This window comes from Musca domestica, unplaced genomic scaffold (assembly GCF_030504385.1).
Source record: "Musca domestica strain aabys unplaced genomic scaffold, Musca_domestica.polishedcontigs.V.1.1 4, whole genome shotgun sequence".
Taxonomy (NCBI): Eukaryota; Metazoa; Arthropoda; class Insecta; order Diptera; family Muscidae; genus Musca; species Musca domestica.
Genome location: NW_026712328.1, coordinates 9,630,773 through 9,649,203, shown reverse-complemented (window position 1 = coordinate 9,649,203; position 18,431 = coordinate 9,630,773). Strand labels below are relative to the sequence as shown.

General features: G+C 34.7%; 1 protein-coding gene across 4 annotated transcripts in view; it reads left to right on the top strand.

The window, feature by feature from the left end:
* Positions 1 to 18,431, top strand: part of LOC101896953 (hemicentin-1) — a 1,222,160-nt gene that overhangs the window by 297,653 nt on the left and 906,076 nt on the right. For all 4 annotated transcript variants that reach the window (XM_059126810.1, XM_059126809.1, XM_059126813.1 and 1 more), the window contains exon 6: positions 11,737 to 11,888. In XM_059126810.1, coding sequence (XP_058982793.1) covers positions 11,737 to 11,888 — 152 coding nt within the window. The remainder of the gene's footprint in view (positions 1 to 11,736; positions 11,889 to 18,431) is intronic.

Below are 18,431 nucleotides of genomic sequence, written 5' to 3'. Positions count from 1 at the left end.
ATAGAAGCCCATGGAATAACTGGTTGTAAGGGTGTCGTTGAATTTTCGTTGAAGATAACTAGGGGTACGTTGTTTTCTTCCACAACCGCCAGTTCGTCATTGATGACCACCAAACCATCGCCTATGGCTGTAATTGGTGGGAGGTTGTAGAATGTAGTGCTGCAGTTAGCGGTGTTACGTGTCATTAGTCCCAGAGCGCATGATGTGAGTGATGATGACAGACAAAACGTTGGCATAGTATCGCTGCAGTTTCTTACTGCTGAGGTGTAATTGTGACATGCAGCGAGGGTGGATTCTTGCAAGTGGAGCATGAGGTGACCTTTTGCTACTGGTAATACAATATTTTTCTTACATTTAAACTTAGGGATAGGATATCTTATCAGGAAATGTATTACATTATTGTATTGTAAAATATTAATGTTAGCTACGACCATAATATCAGCTACGGAGGGATTTGTGAAGTGCTGGTTTTTTATGGTGAAATTGATTTCATTGCTATCTAAAAGGATAGGATTCCAAACTCCAATTTTTGCGAATGTGATAGAGGTTGCTAAGTTATTGAATTCTGTTATTATCGTACTGCTTCCCTTTGTTTTTCTGCCTTTAAAATTTGGTTTACTGTAGTGGTGAGGCTATTAATTTCTTTCTGCACTTCGGTGTTAATAGTAAACTGTCTCTCCTGTGAGTTGATTAGTTGGTCAACTGTGTTGGTCAGTTTGTCGAAGTCATCATGATCAGATGTCCCAGTGATGTATTTCAGGACTGTTCTTAATGCATTCAGATTTCTTGTTTGTCTATGGTGAATATTTACCGTCTGTATCAGTCTACTTATTTGGTTTACGTCCGCATCCAGTAATTTTCTGATATGAGTTTGGAGAAAGTACTTTGTAGCATTAGCTGCTTCGTCTCTTAGTAATTCGTATAAAGTTATATTAGTAGCATGTTTTATGTGTCCAAAGTTTTCCCAAATTACGAGATCCCCGCCGGTTACTGGAACGTATCTCGAATTAGAGTAGTCCATTAAACGTCCATTCGATGCCGACACTAATATATATACAGTCTCCGTAGTCTCATCCTTATATCCCAGACGGAATGGTTCTTTACGAATATCCAACTTAATGCAATGCAATACTCCACACGAGTATCAACATCAGCATTCTGACTTCCAGCATAATAAAACTCAACACTACAACGAGGCGCAGTGTCAGCGGTTGCTATAATAAATTTAGTGCTTATTAAATGTCTTCTGAGATTAAGTTATTCAGTTTTTACAAATAAACTAGAATCAACCAAACGTACTTTCGTTAATTGGGGCCCAACAAGGGAAACCAAATGAATTAAAAAATTCTTGTTGCCGTACGGGAAAAATAAATAACCAAAGTGCTAAGAGTGTTTACAAAAAGTATTTTTTCCATCCTACGGGACAAAAAGAAATATAAAAGTGCCAAAATTCAATCTAAACAAGTTAAGAAACAGTAAGTTTGGCCGGGCCGAACTTTGAATACCCTCCACCATTTGGAACGAATTTAGAAATTTTCAAAAAATAAAATCCTTAAAAAATTTTGTTAAAATTTTAAAAATACTAAATATAGCCGTTATATTGGGTTCTATACGACGTGGACCTACATAGGCATTGTTTGCCATTAGTTATTACCATATTCAAATTCGAAACTTGAAATAAACGGTGAATAATGTAGCTAAAATCATCAAAATATCGTACATAGGGAGATACCGTTATATCGGAGCTATACGAAGACCTGGACCAGCATAGACAAATCTCTGTCACAGGCTATAGTATTCACACCAAAGTCAAATGCGATATCTCAAACAATTTCGGTGGGTATTGTACATAAACTCGTCAAAATACCGAATATAGGGAGGTACTGATATATGGGGCCTATACGAAGACCTGAACCTGTATAGAAAATTTTCTGTCACAGACTGTAGTTCCCATTACGAACTCTAAATACGTAATTTGAAACAATTCCGGTGAATAATGACGCTAAAATCATCAAAATACCGAATTTTGGGAGGTACCGTTATATTGGGGCTATACGAAGACATGGACCTGCACAAACAATTTTCTGTCATAGGCTGTAGTATCCATTACGAACTTCACATGCCAAATTTGAAACTATTCCGATGAATAATATCGCTAAAATCATCAAAATACCGAATATCGGGAGGTACCGTTATATGGGGGCTATAAGAAGACGTGGACCTGTACAGACAAATTGCTGCCTTATGCTGTAGTATTCTTTACGAACTACGGGTACTTCGCATCCACATCTGGCTCAAAGGATTGTCGAGCGTTTGGGTATCGATTTGGGCAAAGTGGTCACCAATAAATTCAGCAACTTGGAAACATGTGTCGAAATTGGTGAGTCTGTGCGCGGTGAAGATGTGTACATTGTACAATCTGGTTCCGGTGAGATTAATGACAACTTGATGGAGTTACTGATCATGATCAATGCCTGCAAGATCGCATGAGCATCCCGTGGAACAGCTGTGATTCCTTGTTTCCCATATGCTCGCCAAGATAAGAAAGATATGAGTCGCGCCCCAATTTCCGCGAAATTGGTTGCAAATATGCCATCAGTGGCCGGAGCAAATTCTCAAATCTCAAATTCAAGGTTTTTTTGATATTCCCGTGGACAATCTTTTTGCTGAACCAGCTGTTCTAAAATGGATCAAAGAAAATATTACAGAATGGAAGAATTCCATTATTGTCTCACCTTACGGGAAAAAGTAAAAATTGCAAACAGATTAATAACATAATAATATTTTTGAAACCTTACGGGACAAAAAATAAATATAATCTAATAAATACTTTCGTCATCTTACGGGACAAAGTAATAATTGCAAACAAAAAATTAAAAGTGGAAAGCGCAAAGCGCAAAACGACAAGTTAACTAAAACATAAAATATTGCTGCCACCTTACGGGACATAACAAAAGGCATTTTTGCCGCCTTACGAAAAAAACAAGAACTGAGTATTTTTGACACTCAATATAAAAAGTGCAGAGCAAAAAAGGATAAATTATTAATAAAATAAATATTTATCGCATTACAATTACAAATATTATAAAAATATTCCAAGTCATCAGAGCTTCGAAATAACCTGGCAGCGAAATAAAAGGACAAACAAAAGGAAAAGTAAAGTCACCAGAGCTTCGGACAAACGTCCGATTTACCACATTGAATAAGAATTATCATTCCTCCGGCAAGGAAGTCTTACACTTCTGGAATATTTTGATGAAGTTCAGAAGAAACGTACCTTATAACAAGACATTGATAACCTACGACAAACAATTGCCGCTTCACTTAATGAAAAATATAGGAATTAAGTAATATATTGTTCTCGGCTCGGCCGACTGATCTACCTTCCGCATTAGCATTAGCTCAGGAAGTGGAATCAAATAGGGAGAGGTATCTGTTTGCGTCTAATTTCGCCAGATCTCTCGAGGATAAGGATACAGGATAAGGGAGACTTAAGGAATGATCAAGCGACAGCTGGATCTTCCTCGGCTGAACCTTATGTGAAGAAAAATCCTCATTTTACGAAAGGGCGTAGGTCTGACAACAAAAAGTCACATTCACAGAGTCCAGTTGAACCTGTGGACGTTGATGATTCAGCTCGTTTTAGACAATCGACAAAATATAGGAATCATTGCAGTGACGTTCCATCTTCAAGTGGTGAAGGATCAAAGAGACCTAATAGTGGTACAGCAAGATTTAATGGGATGAAGCACCAGAGAGTCAATCTTCTGACCAACAATGATCAAATGTCAGACCAAGACTATCAAACTCTTGCAGACAATGAAGCAATTGACATTGATGTTCACGAATCGGACGAATTTGATCAGTTAAATTTTTTCCCTGCTACCTTTCATAGAAAGGACTGTACCGGGGAAGAGAATAAAACTCTTAATAGACACGGGGGATTCTAAAAATTACATTAAACCTATAAAAGGTTTCAAACATATGGTTCCCGTAGATAATCAGTTCGTAGTGAAATCAATTCACGGGTTCACTACGATTGACAAAAAATGTATCTTTAACGTGTTCAACACCAATAGTATTTTCTTTATTCTTCCATCAATGTCAACATTCGACGGGATAATTGGCCTGGATCTGCTCACACAGACTATTGCTACATTGGACTTTAACAATAAAGAAATAAAAACTAATTCCAGAATAGAAAAACTTCAATTCCTAAGATGTTCAAATGTAAATTTCACAAAAATTGAGGACATTCAGGTACCTCAAGGGATATCGAAGAAATTTAAGGAAATGATGCAAAATTTGTCGGGAGTTTTAAAAAACGCCGACGAGGCACTTCCATACAATACGAATTTCGGGGCCACAGTTCGTACTACTACGACTGATCCCACGTACTCCAAGCTCTACCCATACCCAATGGATGTGGCGAATTTTGTAAATTCTGAAATAAAGGAATTGTTAAAACATGGTATAATAAGTCCTTCTAGGTCTCCATACAATAATCTTATCTGGGTTGTTGATAAGAAGGGAAAATATGAGCAAGGAAAGATTTAAAAACGTCCCGTCATTGACTTCAGAAAACTGAATAAAATAACAGACGATGATTTATATCCGATTCCAGAGGTGAGAGTAATACTAGCAAACCTTGGCAAAGGAAGGTACTTTACAACTCTCGACCTCAAATCAAGATTTCATCAGATTACTCTCTCAGTACGATATAGAGAGAAAACTTCATTTTCGGTGGCAAATGGGAAATAGGAATTTCGTAGACTTCCCTTTGGTCTGAAAAATGCTCCTAGCATTTTTCAAAGAGCCATTGAAGATGTTTTGATAGAACAAACCGTACAAATAAACCATAACATGTCTTATGTTTATGTAGACGATGTTTTATTTTTTTCCGAAAACGAGGAAGACCATACTAGACACATTTCGTGAGTCTTGACTATATTTCTTGAAGTGTTGAATATCTTGGCTTCACCGTATCTAGTGATGGCATCAAAACGTGCCCAGAAAAAGTGAAGCGATTCGCAATTATGAGCAGCCCACTACACTTTACAATATCAGTCATTTCTGGGCCTGACAAGTAATTACAGATGTTTTATTAAGGACTTTGCTTCAAAAGCAAAACCTCTGTATGACATTTTAAAAGGGGAGAATGGGAAGGTTAGCGCCTCTCAATCAAGGAATATTAAGATTAATTTGGATGAAAATCAACTCCAAGCTATCCAAAAGTTGAAAGCAATCCTTGCCTCCGAAGATGTCTTACTGTTGTCTCAAGGTGGTGGGCCTGTACCAATGATTTCCAGATCATTGACCAAAAGGGAGCTAAATTATGCGACTAATGAGCGTGAATTATTAGCTATTGTTTGGGCTCTAGGAAAATTGAAAAATTACCTTTATGGTGTTAGAAACGTGATCATCTTTACAGACCACCAACCTCTAACGTTTGCGGTCTCAGACAAAAACCCAAACGCCATGATCAAACGTTGAATGACCTTTGTTGATGGACATAACGCCAAAAGGAAAAGAAAATTATGTGGCAGACGCCCTTTCAAGACATGCCATACATACTTTGGAAGTAAATTCACACGACGCCGTTAAACAAATTCTCTCAGACTATTACTTCCCAAACATGGTTAGGATAGCAAACGAATAGGATCTCAATAGTATCTCTATTACGAGACCAATTTAGTGCCAATATTTCTTACGCACCCCCACTTCACAGTACTTCAAATGGGCAATTTGAACGCTTTCACAGTACCCTTTCAGAGATCTCAAGATGTTTCAGATTAGAAAGTACCGTTGATCTTATGCTACTTGCAACAGTGAAAACCAAAGACCGATAGACTTAATTCACTTTTCATCGGAAGATAGTAAGAGAAAGATTAATTAACGCTCAACTGACATCGTTAGAAAGAAACAACACTTCTCGACAGAACAGATCATTTAATATTGGAGACAAAGTGATGGTAAGGTACAACAAACGGTTACGTAATAAACAAACCCCCTTATATTCTGAGGAAATTGTTGAAGCAGGTCTAGAAACAACTGTTCTTATAAAAGGGAGGGCAATCCACAAGGACAATTTAAGACGAAAAGAACATGCCCTTACTACCTTTTTTTGAATAAATTAATTCTTCCAGCTGATTTTGACAGTGATACTATCCATCCGACGCCAACGACAGCAACACTAACGGACTATTCCAACAGTAAATACATTCCGATTACAGACGGCAAAGTGATTATTTGGAGAGATTTTGACTACTTGACCCATACAACAAACGTAACATTGTATTCTGAGATCGCGGATGAAACTGAAGCACTCACCAAACACTTTTCTTTATCACACATGGTTAAACTACTAAATTCCGACACAATGCGGATAAGAGAACTTTTAACAACTTTAGAAGTTCACCACAAGCATGCAAGGAGCATCAATGTGATAGGAACAACTCTTAAAATAATTGCTGGAACGCTTGACTTTGATGACTTCGAGGGACTAAAATTTAAACAACAAGAAATCACAAACGCTATGAACAGACAGATATCAATAAACACAAAAATTCAGGACCAAATTAATAAATTGACAGAAACAGTCAACAAAATTATTTCAATGACAAATCTTAAACAAACCAGCACGGATCACTTATATGAGACCCTACTTTCCAAAAATCGAATAAAAATTAGCGAAATCGAGTCATTAATATTGTCAGTCACCTTGGAAAAGAGTTGACAAATTTTATGGGAATAGATAATATAAATGCAACTGTTACAGATTTGTTGGAAGTATCTATTGTTAAAATCCTTTTAGACAGTAAGCTATTACATTTTATTATAAGGTACCCTAAGTCTAGTTTAGAATGTAAGAAAATCATTAGTTTCCCTGTTCAACACAATGAAACAACACTACACCTCGCTGACAGCAGTGTTGCAGGTTGCGGAACACAAACGTTGGCAATTGGAAATTGTAGCGCTACTCTAACATCATTATTTTGTCAAAAACTATCAGAAACAACATGCGCTCGACAGCTTTATTCAGGCGTCCAAGCCCATTGCAGCACACGACCCAGTCACCTTTAACCTTTAGTAATTATTGATGACAGTGTCATTATTCTTAACGAGAACCCAGCGGTAATCAACAACACCCAGGGTTCTACAACCATAGTTTCCGGCACATTTCCAATTACCTTTGAGGACGAAGTTACCATTAATGGATCCATTAACAGAAATCAGAAAGGTATTATAATGAAAAAACCTGCGTTTCTCAATATCACGGGTCATCAAGACATACTAAGTCTTCCTTATGTGCAATGATTAAGCGTAGAAAATCTACAGCATTTCAACGACGCAAAGGCAAATGCACTGATAGGTCCTGCAATTTCGGGGCTAGCAATGTCAATCTTAATTCTTGATCTTTTCATTGTTCTACAAAGACCAGAAACGAGTGGTATAGAACATCGATATTGAAGCCGTCATCGAGAACTACAAGAGGGCCTTAATGTAAGGGTGGGAGGAGTAAACAATATTAGTCTATAGTTAGAGTAATCCATTATCCGGAACTCTCCTACAGAGTAACCAAGCAGCAGAAATAATCTGAAAGTAAATGTAACAAAATGTAGTTCTTTATATGTTTCTTATGAACGACCCTCCTTTCGGTCACTACGGTTGAATATCTGATTTTCTTTACTAGCTCTCGTTTAAATTTTTAGGATAATTTTGTTTCAAGTCTTTTGTCAACTTTGAGAAAAATCTCCTGTTCGGATATGTATTGTTTGACTTCGTCTTTACCTTTGTTGTGATAGTTCAAATCCTTTTCCTGTTTCCTTTTCAGCATCTTGATATTATTTTCCCTTGTTCTTTCATAGCTTTCTGGGGAAAAAACCACAGTGCTCCCGAAAAACATATCTACTGGCTTATTACCGATTGTAGAATGTATTGAGTGGTTATATTCGTTTACGGATCAAAATTCCTACAAATACCTTCCTCCTTGAGACATCTAAAAATTTCGGCTGCCTGTCGTATTCATTTCTCTTGTATGTGGAACACATTTTTAATATTCTTTTAATTTTATAGAACAGTCTGGGAAAATATTATTTTTCCAATATGTGCATCTTACTTTCTACAGTATTTCTATGCGCACGATTATGAGTTCTATGATAATCGTTTCTTGATCAGATTCTGACAAAATATCTTCGAAAAATTTTTGAGTAAAACGAATTTTAAAATTTACAAAATGATGTGCATAATGTGCATAATGTGCATTCTTGAAATGTTCCCAATATAAACTCTGGAGTTTTAATGCAATTTATGACCGATGGGTTTAGGTATCTCTTTTTAAAATTGAAATATGTATTTCAGTATCATATTTTGGTTCCGATATTGATTGTCTATGATAGCCTGGAAAAATTATTTGAAATTAAATTGTAATCCGGGGTGTCGTTGATTACAAGAAAAATTGATTTTTGTTGCATTTATTAGTACTTCAACACTAGGAATAAGTTTTTCTGCTACTATACACTGTTCCCGTCAAAGAGTTAATATTCGTTCCAGGGGGTCTAGAAAGTGCATCAGCCACAACATTACTTTACCTGGTTTATATTGCATTTGATATTTGTATTCCTCCAGTATTTATTTTCATCTTTTTATTTTGGCAATTTATCTGGGGAATTTGATACCTATCTGCAATAATTACTGTATTAAGTTTTCTAAAGTCCACAACTATACTTGTTTTTCCCGGATGCAACTTGTTTTTTGAACGCGATGGTCGGATTATTTGATTCTTTAGTAACTTAGTTATTTCTTCGTCAACAATACTCCTTAGAGACGTTGGATAGGGGTAATTTTTTTAATAAGCGGGGGTTTTAGTTGTTGTTCTTATCTCGCTTACGACCCTAGTCGTGTACGTAAGGCTTTCATCAGGGTCTGCAAATAAAATCCCATGCCGATTGACGATGTTCTCCAATAATTTCTTCTTATATTCCGAAAGATGGTTTTTCCTAATTTCGATATTATTTACGTTCTGAGAAATGATCTGTTTAATTGGGACTTTTCTACCTCCCTTAACGGTAAAATAATCCTCGGCTGTATGAATCACAGCTTAGAATTCTATCGTTTCCTAATATTGCATCAAATGTTTCTAGTTCTGGTAGAAGAAAAAATTTTATGAGAATATCATCAAACAATTTTTATGTTTATGCTTTTTTTATAAATTTTGGGTTAATGTAATTTTTATTGCTGCCAGTGTCTAGTAATATTTTTAATTTTTTGTCGTTCCCCATTTCTGTTTCGAAATATGGAAATTCGAAATAGGGGAACAGTATAAACTAAAAAAGGTTTCCTTCGGCATACAATCAGTATGTATATGGAAATTTCGCTGAAATTTCCTCGCTGGAGCTTGAAAAGACTTTGTTGGCTTTTTTACTGCTAAATTGTTAGGTGGTCTGTTCATGTAATCGACCTGGCGGGTTTGGATTGAATTATCTATATCCATGGTCGTCGGTTTTGAAGACTATTTGGGTTGTGATTGAAACTAATGTTACTATTGAAATTCGGATTAACGTTAAAGTGAAAGTTCGGGTTGTGGTTTAAATATTGATTGCGACTATAAGTCGGATTAAAATTCGAATGATTGTTTGGGTTACGGTTAACGTTTGGGATGATATTACGTCTAGGTGGAAGAGGTGGTCTCAAGGACGGTGTTCCACAAACATAGGCAAGTTCGGGATAAAATACTCTTTCATTTGTAGAAGTCGCCGTACCGATCCTATCCTTTTGTAATCTTTTCCTTATTGCGTAGTATTATTCAGTTCTCTTTACTGAATCATGGAGCTTAAAGACTCTTTCTACGGACTTTCGCCAAGAGTTAAACTCTCATGGCTTACCAGAAAACTCTCTCAAAGACCTAACTATGTCGGGAACCTTGGCTAATTTTTCTAATCTTGCAGTGACAGTCCCTATGGGGTGATCAACTCCCTCGTCAGCTAGATGATCAGACGATAACTGCCAAGCCTCTTTTAACTTTAGGGATACCTATTCCATATGTAATGTGGTAAAAGCCGTTGGTTGGATCATTGTCTGTGTCCTATTTAGTCTGTCCGTAAGTTGATTGATCGTTTTGTCAGGCATTGTAATAAAAGGACAAATCAGTTTTAAGGAATAAGTTCCAGGAACAATAAACAAATTATGCAATCTATACCAAAGAATTGCATAAAACTAAACTTCTTTTTGAATATCTTCTAAATCTTACAACCGCACATATAAACATTTTCATTCTCTTCTATTTAGCTTACGATCTTGTACCATGGGTAAAAAAGTTTTTACGACCGCTGATCTATTTTGAGACCTCCGGTTGACCTCTTATTTTCTGAAGAGGTTACCAAAAAAATTATGCAATCTTAACCAAACTATACCAAAGAATTGCATAAAACTAAACTTCTTTTTGAAAATCTTCTAAATTTTACAACCGCACATATAAACATTTTCATCCTCTTCTATTGAGCTTACGATCTCGTCCCTTGGGTAAAAAAGTTTTTTGTCATAGAGATTATCCCAGACAAAAAACAAGGGAAGTGATGAGGATTGGTGGTTCTTTCCGAAACCTAGGTATTCCCTGCCTTACCCCCTTGGTAAACATTACCATCGTCCTCCACTAATAAACAGGCGTTGTTTTTTATAAAAACAACAATAAAGGCTGACCATTAAGCCTGACCATTTTGCAACAACAAATACTATGGTATCCCGAACAAAAAAGCCAACACTGTTTTAGTTATTCAAATTTTTTTGTTTTGTGCTTCGTTTATTTATTTTTCTTTAGCTATTTTATTAATATAAATGTTCACTGTACGTTTCTCTTTTCTTTATAATTTTTTCCTTATGTTTTTTTTTCTTTGAAATTTTTAACTGCTTTCTTTAATTTTCCTTATTTGTTTTTTATATTATTAATCGTTCTCTATTATTTGTTCGTTTTCTCAAATATTTATTATTTCCCCTTTTTGTCACTTAAGTTTGATTTTACTTTAAAATTTTTTAACTGTTTCATTTATTTTTTTTATGTTATTTTATAATGTTCCTCTTTTAATAACATAAGTACTTTTTACTCTCAATTTTTAACAGTTTCCTTTATTTTTTATGTTTTTTAAATTTTTTCTTTTTTGTTCACTTAAGTCTTTTTTTATACCCTCCACCTTGGAAAGGAGGGTATATTAACTTTGTCATTCCGTTTGTAACATCCTTAAATATTCGTCTTAGACCCCATAAGGTATATATATTCATAATCAGCATAAAATTCTAAGTCGATTTAACGATGTCCGTCTGTCTGTCTGTCTGTCGAAATCACGATACAGCCCACATTATCTGACGTAGAGCGTCATATATATATATATATATATATATATATATATATATATATATATATATATATATATATATATATATATATATATAATTCTTAACAACTAAACTGCATACAACAGAGTTCGTTATATATATATATATATATATATATATATATATATATATATATATATATATATATATATATATATATATATATATATATATATATATATATACGAACTCTGTTTTATGCAGTTTACTTGTTAAGATTTATTGTATAGAAGAGCGTAACCAACACCTTTTTATAATGATTCATTTAGAGACAAGACGATCGTAACATTATATTTCTTTTTAATAATACAAATAAACTTATATAAGTGTACTTTTGTTTACTTACAGTTCCTCCGCTTGATATTCGACTGTTAGGGGCTTACCAGCCTTTGTCAGCAGGACGACGATATGATTTATTATGTCAAAGTGCTGGATCACGTCCACCAGCAGTAATAACGTGGTGGCTAGATGGGATTCGAATGGAAAAAACTACGGAAACTGTAAGAGCTTTAATATGTTTATAATTTTATTTTGAAATAAAACTAATTTTTAAGAGTAAGGCTTTACTAATACCAACATTTTTCAAACTCTGGCACAAGGACTTTAGAATAGTAATTATACAAATAGTATTACAGTATACGCATATTTGCACATAAGTTAATAATCAAAGTGCTCATAAAGATTCACCATGAGGCATTGACCTTAGAAAAGTTTGGCTGAAATTATCAAAATGAAGTACTTCGGGGGGTACCGCATATAGCGGCTGTAGAGAATGATGAATTTAGATTAAAGTTTGAAAGTGTAAAGATCGATGATCGGCTCGTTTTGATATAATACTGGTAGAAGATTTTCATCCTAAAATTTCAGTTGAATTGGCCTCAATTCCATTGCAGGAAATTATTAGCCTATGGTATAGTTTAAGTAAAATATCACAAAAACTAACAGCATTGACAACATTTCCGTAAGATGATGTGTTAAAAACCTTTATTTACACCCTACAAAAGTGTTACACGGTTTTATGTATTTGTGCATTTGTTTGTAACATGCACTTTTTATACCCTTCACCATTTGGCACAAATTTGGCAATTTCCAAAAAAAAAAATCCGTTAAAAATTCTGTTAAAATCTTAAAAATACCGAATGCCTATACGACGACGTGGACCTGCATAGGTAACTTTTGTCATAAGTTATTACAATATTTAAATGCGAAACTTGAAGAAAAATCTGTTTATAATGGGTACCGTTATATGGGGGATACACGAAGACGTGGACCTGCACAGACAATTTTCTGGCATGGACTGAAGTATCCATTACGAACTTCACATGCCAAATTTCAAACAATCCCGGTAAATAATGTCGATAAAATCATCTAAATACCGAAAAGGGGGGGGGGGGTACCGTTATATGGGGGCTATATGAAGACGTCGACCTACATGGCTCTTTTTTTGACTTAGGATGAAGTATCCATTACGAACTTCAAATACCAAATTTTAAACGATTCCGGTAAACAATGTCGCTAAAATCATCAAAATACCGAATATCGGGGGTACCGTTATATGGGGGCTACACGAAGACGTGGACCTGCACATATAATTTTCTGTCTTAGGCTGTAGTATCCATTTCGAACTTCAAATGCCAAATTTGAAACAATTCCAGTGAATAATGAAGCTAAAATCATAAAAAATATCGAATATCGGCAGATACCGTTATATGGGGGCTGTATGATAACTTGGACCTACATAGCCCATTTACGAACTTAACCTGCCTACTGGCAAAATATACATGTGTGCAAAATTTTAGCCTTCTATCTTAATTTGTTCGAAAGATAGCGTGATTACAACAGACAGACACACAGACAGAAAGACGGACATGGCTAAATCGTCTTAGAATTTTACGCTGATCAAGAATATATATACTTTGTTGGGTCTGACATGAGTATTTCGAGGAGTTACAAACGGAATGACAAAATTAATATACCCTCCATAGTATGGTGGAGGGTATAAAACCTAAAGAGTTGATTCGCTTGTCCGAAAGTGTTGAACTGCCGAATTTTGTTTTCTTAGATGAGAAAACATTCGTTGTCCAGCAGTTTATAAACAAACAAAATGATCGTTTTTACTTGCCAAAGAGGTCAGCTGAAAATGTGCACCTTCGGTTGACCAATTCATGCCAAAGGTGACAAATTCGAACAAATTTAAAGTTATTCTAAAATTTTGTTGCTCTCTTCAGCATTTGTTTGCTTTGATTCAATAAAATTTAGAAACAAATTTTAAGATAATGGCGTTTGACTTTGTTGCAGTTTTTTACCTCACCCTGTATATATAGTTTAGGCATACCTTTGTATGTCTCTCCGATTTGGATATAGCTCCCATATATATCTTTGTTCGATATCAAGTGCATTGTTCGCCAAACGAGTTATATTAATCCAAAATTGCCTACAATCAGGTGTTTTTAAGTGTAACCCCCAAATCCGTATAACACTCTCCATAAACAAGGATTTCCGGGTACATCCAGAAATACCTTTTCCAAGTTTTTTCGAGATCGGTTCAGATTTGGATATATCTCCCATATATATTACCCTCAAATTTAATGTAAATATTATGGCCAAATAAAGTTTTTCATCCAATTATATATTTATTTATTCTGCAAATCATAATATGCATTCCATAGCAACGATATATAGTTCAAAAGGGCACATGTTGTATCCTACCTCTGTAAAGGTTAGTGGAAATCGATTAAGATATAGCTGTTATAGGTCAGTTTTAACATATTTCATATTTGAACCGCTGTAAAACTCTAATATAAATTGCTAGTATGAGCGTTTATTTGCTGCAGTTGACTCTACTATATATTCATAGTGGTATTGGGTATCATAAAGTTGGCAACGTTTAATTATTTGTTGTTTTGATTAATCATATGACTCATCAATCAAACATAAAACCAGTAAAGAAATGCCAAAGTCGGGCTGAGCCGATTTTATGATATCCTACACCACTTTGCGTCTAAGACATAGAATTATAAAGATGTGACAAGACAGAATCAAAATATTGTCGCCAGGTGTAAATACTTCTGTTGTTATGATACTGTAACAACATAGTTTCCAATGTTTAATGATTTAAGCCTCTAAGGTAATATGCAATTAATTGGGAAGGTCTATGGAATAGAATTTTGAAAACAAATGTTTTGATTACAAAAAATAAACTTTCGTTGTAGGGAATTTTAGAGAATTAAAACATATCAACTATGATTGTTAAAGGAGTTACAATATATATCCGAAAAGAACAAATATATGTCACCGTATCGTACCTAATTTGATGAATGTATATGTGTCTGACAAAATCCATACTATTTCAGTTGATATTTTACATTCTAACCATGAAGGTATATACGACAGCTATATCCAAATCTGAACCGATTTATATTAAATTAGGCAGGAACGAAATCGATGCAATTCGGACTTCTAATACCATTTTGTGCACAATACATTTTTACCGTTTTTCTCCAATTTCTATAGGGTTCGTCCTTGGACCAAATAAATGTTGTGTGTAAAGTTTTATCTTGATCGGACAATAAATGCGACCTGTAATTACAAAAGCACATGGATAGACGGACGGAATGAATAAATCGACTCAGAATGTGATTCTATGCAGATCATCAAAAGGAACTATGGGTCCCGCTTCCTTTTCTATGTTACGAATAAATAGACAAAGGCATAATACCCTGAACACAGTGTGGTGTCGCGTATAAATAGGATAATGTGAACTGCCAGTTAGGCATTTCATAACCAAAATTCACATAGATGGGGTTGATCTTTTCTAATGATACGAAACTTACATTATTCTGTTTATGATATAATTTTGCGTGATTCGTAAAACTTAAAGTTTTATTTTTTACATATTAGTTTTTATTTTGGTTTATGAAAAATAAAATCTATATTAATAAAAGAGTAAAGTATTCGACTGACTGATTTAACGATTCATTAAAAAGTAATAAAAAGTACAATTTCATTTCGTATTATGTGAACGGTTAGAGCTAAAAACTTAAAATTTGGAATTAGAATCAAGGTTGTCGATGTAAGGAGAAAGTACACAAGTAAAAAGTACTAAACGGTACCAAAATTAGTACTAATTTGAATTTGGAGGAACGGATGGAGCTGGAATCCTGCAATTTAAAGTTAAAATTAGTGGCGGAGTTTTGCATTGGGATATGGAGGTAATTTTCTATATGGGTGGACCGATAGAGCTGGAAATATGAAATTTAGAAATAAGATTACTATTACGTTCTAAGGCTGAGGAATGTAGGGAATTCTGGAAATTCGTACTTGGTGTGCTAAATGGTACTAAATCTAGTACAATTTACATTTTGGAAGGGCTAATAGAGTTGGAATCCCGAAATAATATTTCTGTTTGACCGTATGATGTGGGTACTTTTGAAAATTTGTACTAAAATGTACTTAATTTAGTACAATTCAGATTAAGGTGAACCGATAGAGCTGGAATCCTGAAATTTGGAATTAAGATTACTGTTTGATTGTTATATGGGGTGGATTATATAGGAAGTTTTTGAAATTCGCATTTATCTGTACTATATGGTACTAAATGTGATCATTTTTGACGACCCGATAAAAATGGAATATTGAACTTTGGAATTGCGATTACTGCGGAGTGTAGGATTGACGTATGTAGGAAGTTTTGGAAATTCGTACTTATATGCAATATTATTCCTAAATTTGGTACAATTTAGATTTGGGTGAACCGATAGGGCTGAAATCCTGAAATTGGTTAATAAAATTTCTTTGGGTTGTATGATGCAGGCTGTTATTAAAATGTGTGCTCTTTTACAGGTGCCTTTTTCACCTCCTTCTGATATTTTGTTGGGCATAATTGTCCCACATGTATCAATAACCATATACATTTTATCCAGTACATCATTACCTATAACCATTGGAATATTAAATCTGATTTGTCTATAGTATGGTTTCTTAATTTCAATCTCCAATTTGCACTCCAATTTGGTTTGTGCCCTACACCCTTGCATTTAAAACATTTTGTTCCGGGTACCTTGCATTGATTTGAAAGATGTCTTATTTACCACTTTCAAACTACGGGCGGACATTTTGTTAATATTGTTCTCGGTTTTAGTTTTCTTCATATAAGTAGATGAAACTACAAAGCCTTGCTTTTTATCGTATATAGTTTTGAAAACCTTAAGTCTTTATTTTGTTTAGTGTAGGGTATTCCTTCTATTAAATAAGTTATTAAACTTCCATCATCTTTGGCAGACAGAAAGACGGACATGGCTAAATCGTCTTAGAATTTTACGCTGATCAAGAATATATATACTTTGTTGGGTCTGACATGAGTATTTCGAGGAGTTACAAACGGAATGACAAAATTAATATACCCTCCATAGTATGGTGGAGGGTATAAAACCAAAAGAGTTGATTCGCTTGTCCGAAAGTGTTGAACTGCCGAATTTTGTTTTCTTAGATGAGAAAACATTCGTTGTCCAGCAGTTTATAAACAAACAAAATGATCGTTTTTACTTGCCAAAGAGGTCAGCTGAAAATGTGCACCTTCGGTTGACCAATTCATGCCAAAGGTGACAAATTCGAACAAATTTAAATTTATTCTAAAATTTTGTTGCTCTCTTCAGCATTTGTTTGCTTTGATTCAATAAAATTTAGAAACAAATTTTAAGATAATGGCGTTTGACTTTGTTGCAGTTTTTTACCTCACCCTGTATATATAGTTTAGGCATACCTTTGTATGTCTCTCCGATTTGGATATAGCTCCCATATATATCTTTGTTCGATATCAAGTGCATTGTTCGCCAAACGAGTTATATTAATCCAAAATTGCCTACAATCAAGTGTTTTTAAGTGTAACCCCCAAATCCGTATAACACTCTCCATAAACAAGGATTTCCGGGTACATCCAGAAATACCTTTTCCAAGTTTTTTCGAGATCGGTTCAGATTTGGATATATCTCCCATATATATTACCCTCAAATTTAATGTAAATATTATGGCTGTTTAAGTAAGAATTGTCTCCATTTATTTGAAGTGGAATCATGGTGCAGTTTGTTGCAACACTTATCGCATTGTACATTCGTTGAAATCTGTTTACTACTTCTTATTGCAACATTGATATGTCAATGTCAGATTTCAACAAATTGGCGCTAAAGCTTCCACCTTACTTCAGTCTGTCTTGGTGATTCCGTCTTTGCTATCGGTTGAGTGTTCGTACTCAACACTGTAAACATTACACGTTCGTGTGTAATTACTAAGGTAAATTTGGTTACCTATTGATAATAATATCAATAAAGAATTCATTTATTTAACTTGCAAGAAACTAAAACGATTGTGTTTTATTTCTATTTTTCTCTCCCCCTTTATCGGAGCGCAATTTCGGCGCATTAACATTTGGTCCTTCGAGCCGGATTTTGCAGCCATTACAGAAAAATACAGTCCATTATTATTGATGTACTTTCGGTTCTTGCCTTCTATGCTCGTGTGGAAGAAGTAATCACCATAACATCATCTGCATCAACATCATTATTATCCCCATCATCATAATATTCCTTTATAAACAAAATGTAGGTGCAGTGCATTTTTATTGTTGTGAGCCCGCGAAAACAAATAAACAAAAATATTACAATAACAAAACGGCCACTTTACAACGCGTCGCGGAGTTCCCTTTTTCGTTTGTGGTCAAAGTCCAATTGTCGTGGACAACAACATCGAACAGTGCAAGTGCAAAAGAAAAATAATTTGGAAGAAAGAAAAAAACAGTGAGTTTGGCGCATTCTATTTTGCATGAATGTTATCATTTTTTGTTTTGTCACATTTGTGTTGTGATCTCATGTTCGTGTGAGATAAATAAAATAAAAACTAACAACAAATATAAGCATCCATTCTTTTAGTCCAAATTGCATTGTTCGGTGTTCAATAATCATACACAATTATATTCACATATTTATGTTAGTGACATATTTATGCTTTACTGCTTTCTCGTTGTTTGTCGTTCGATCATACACACACGC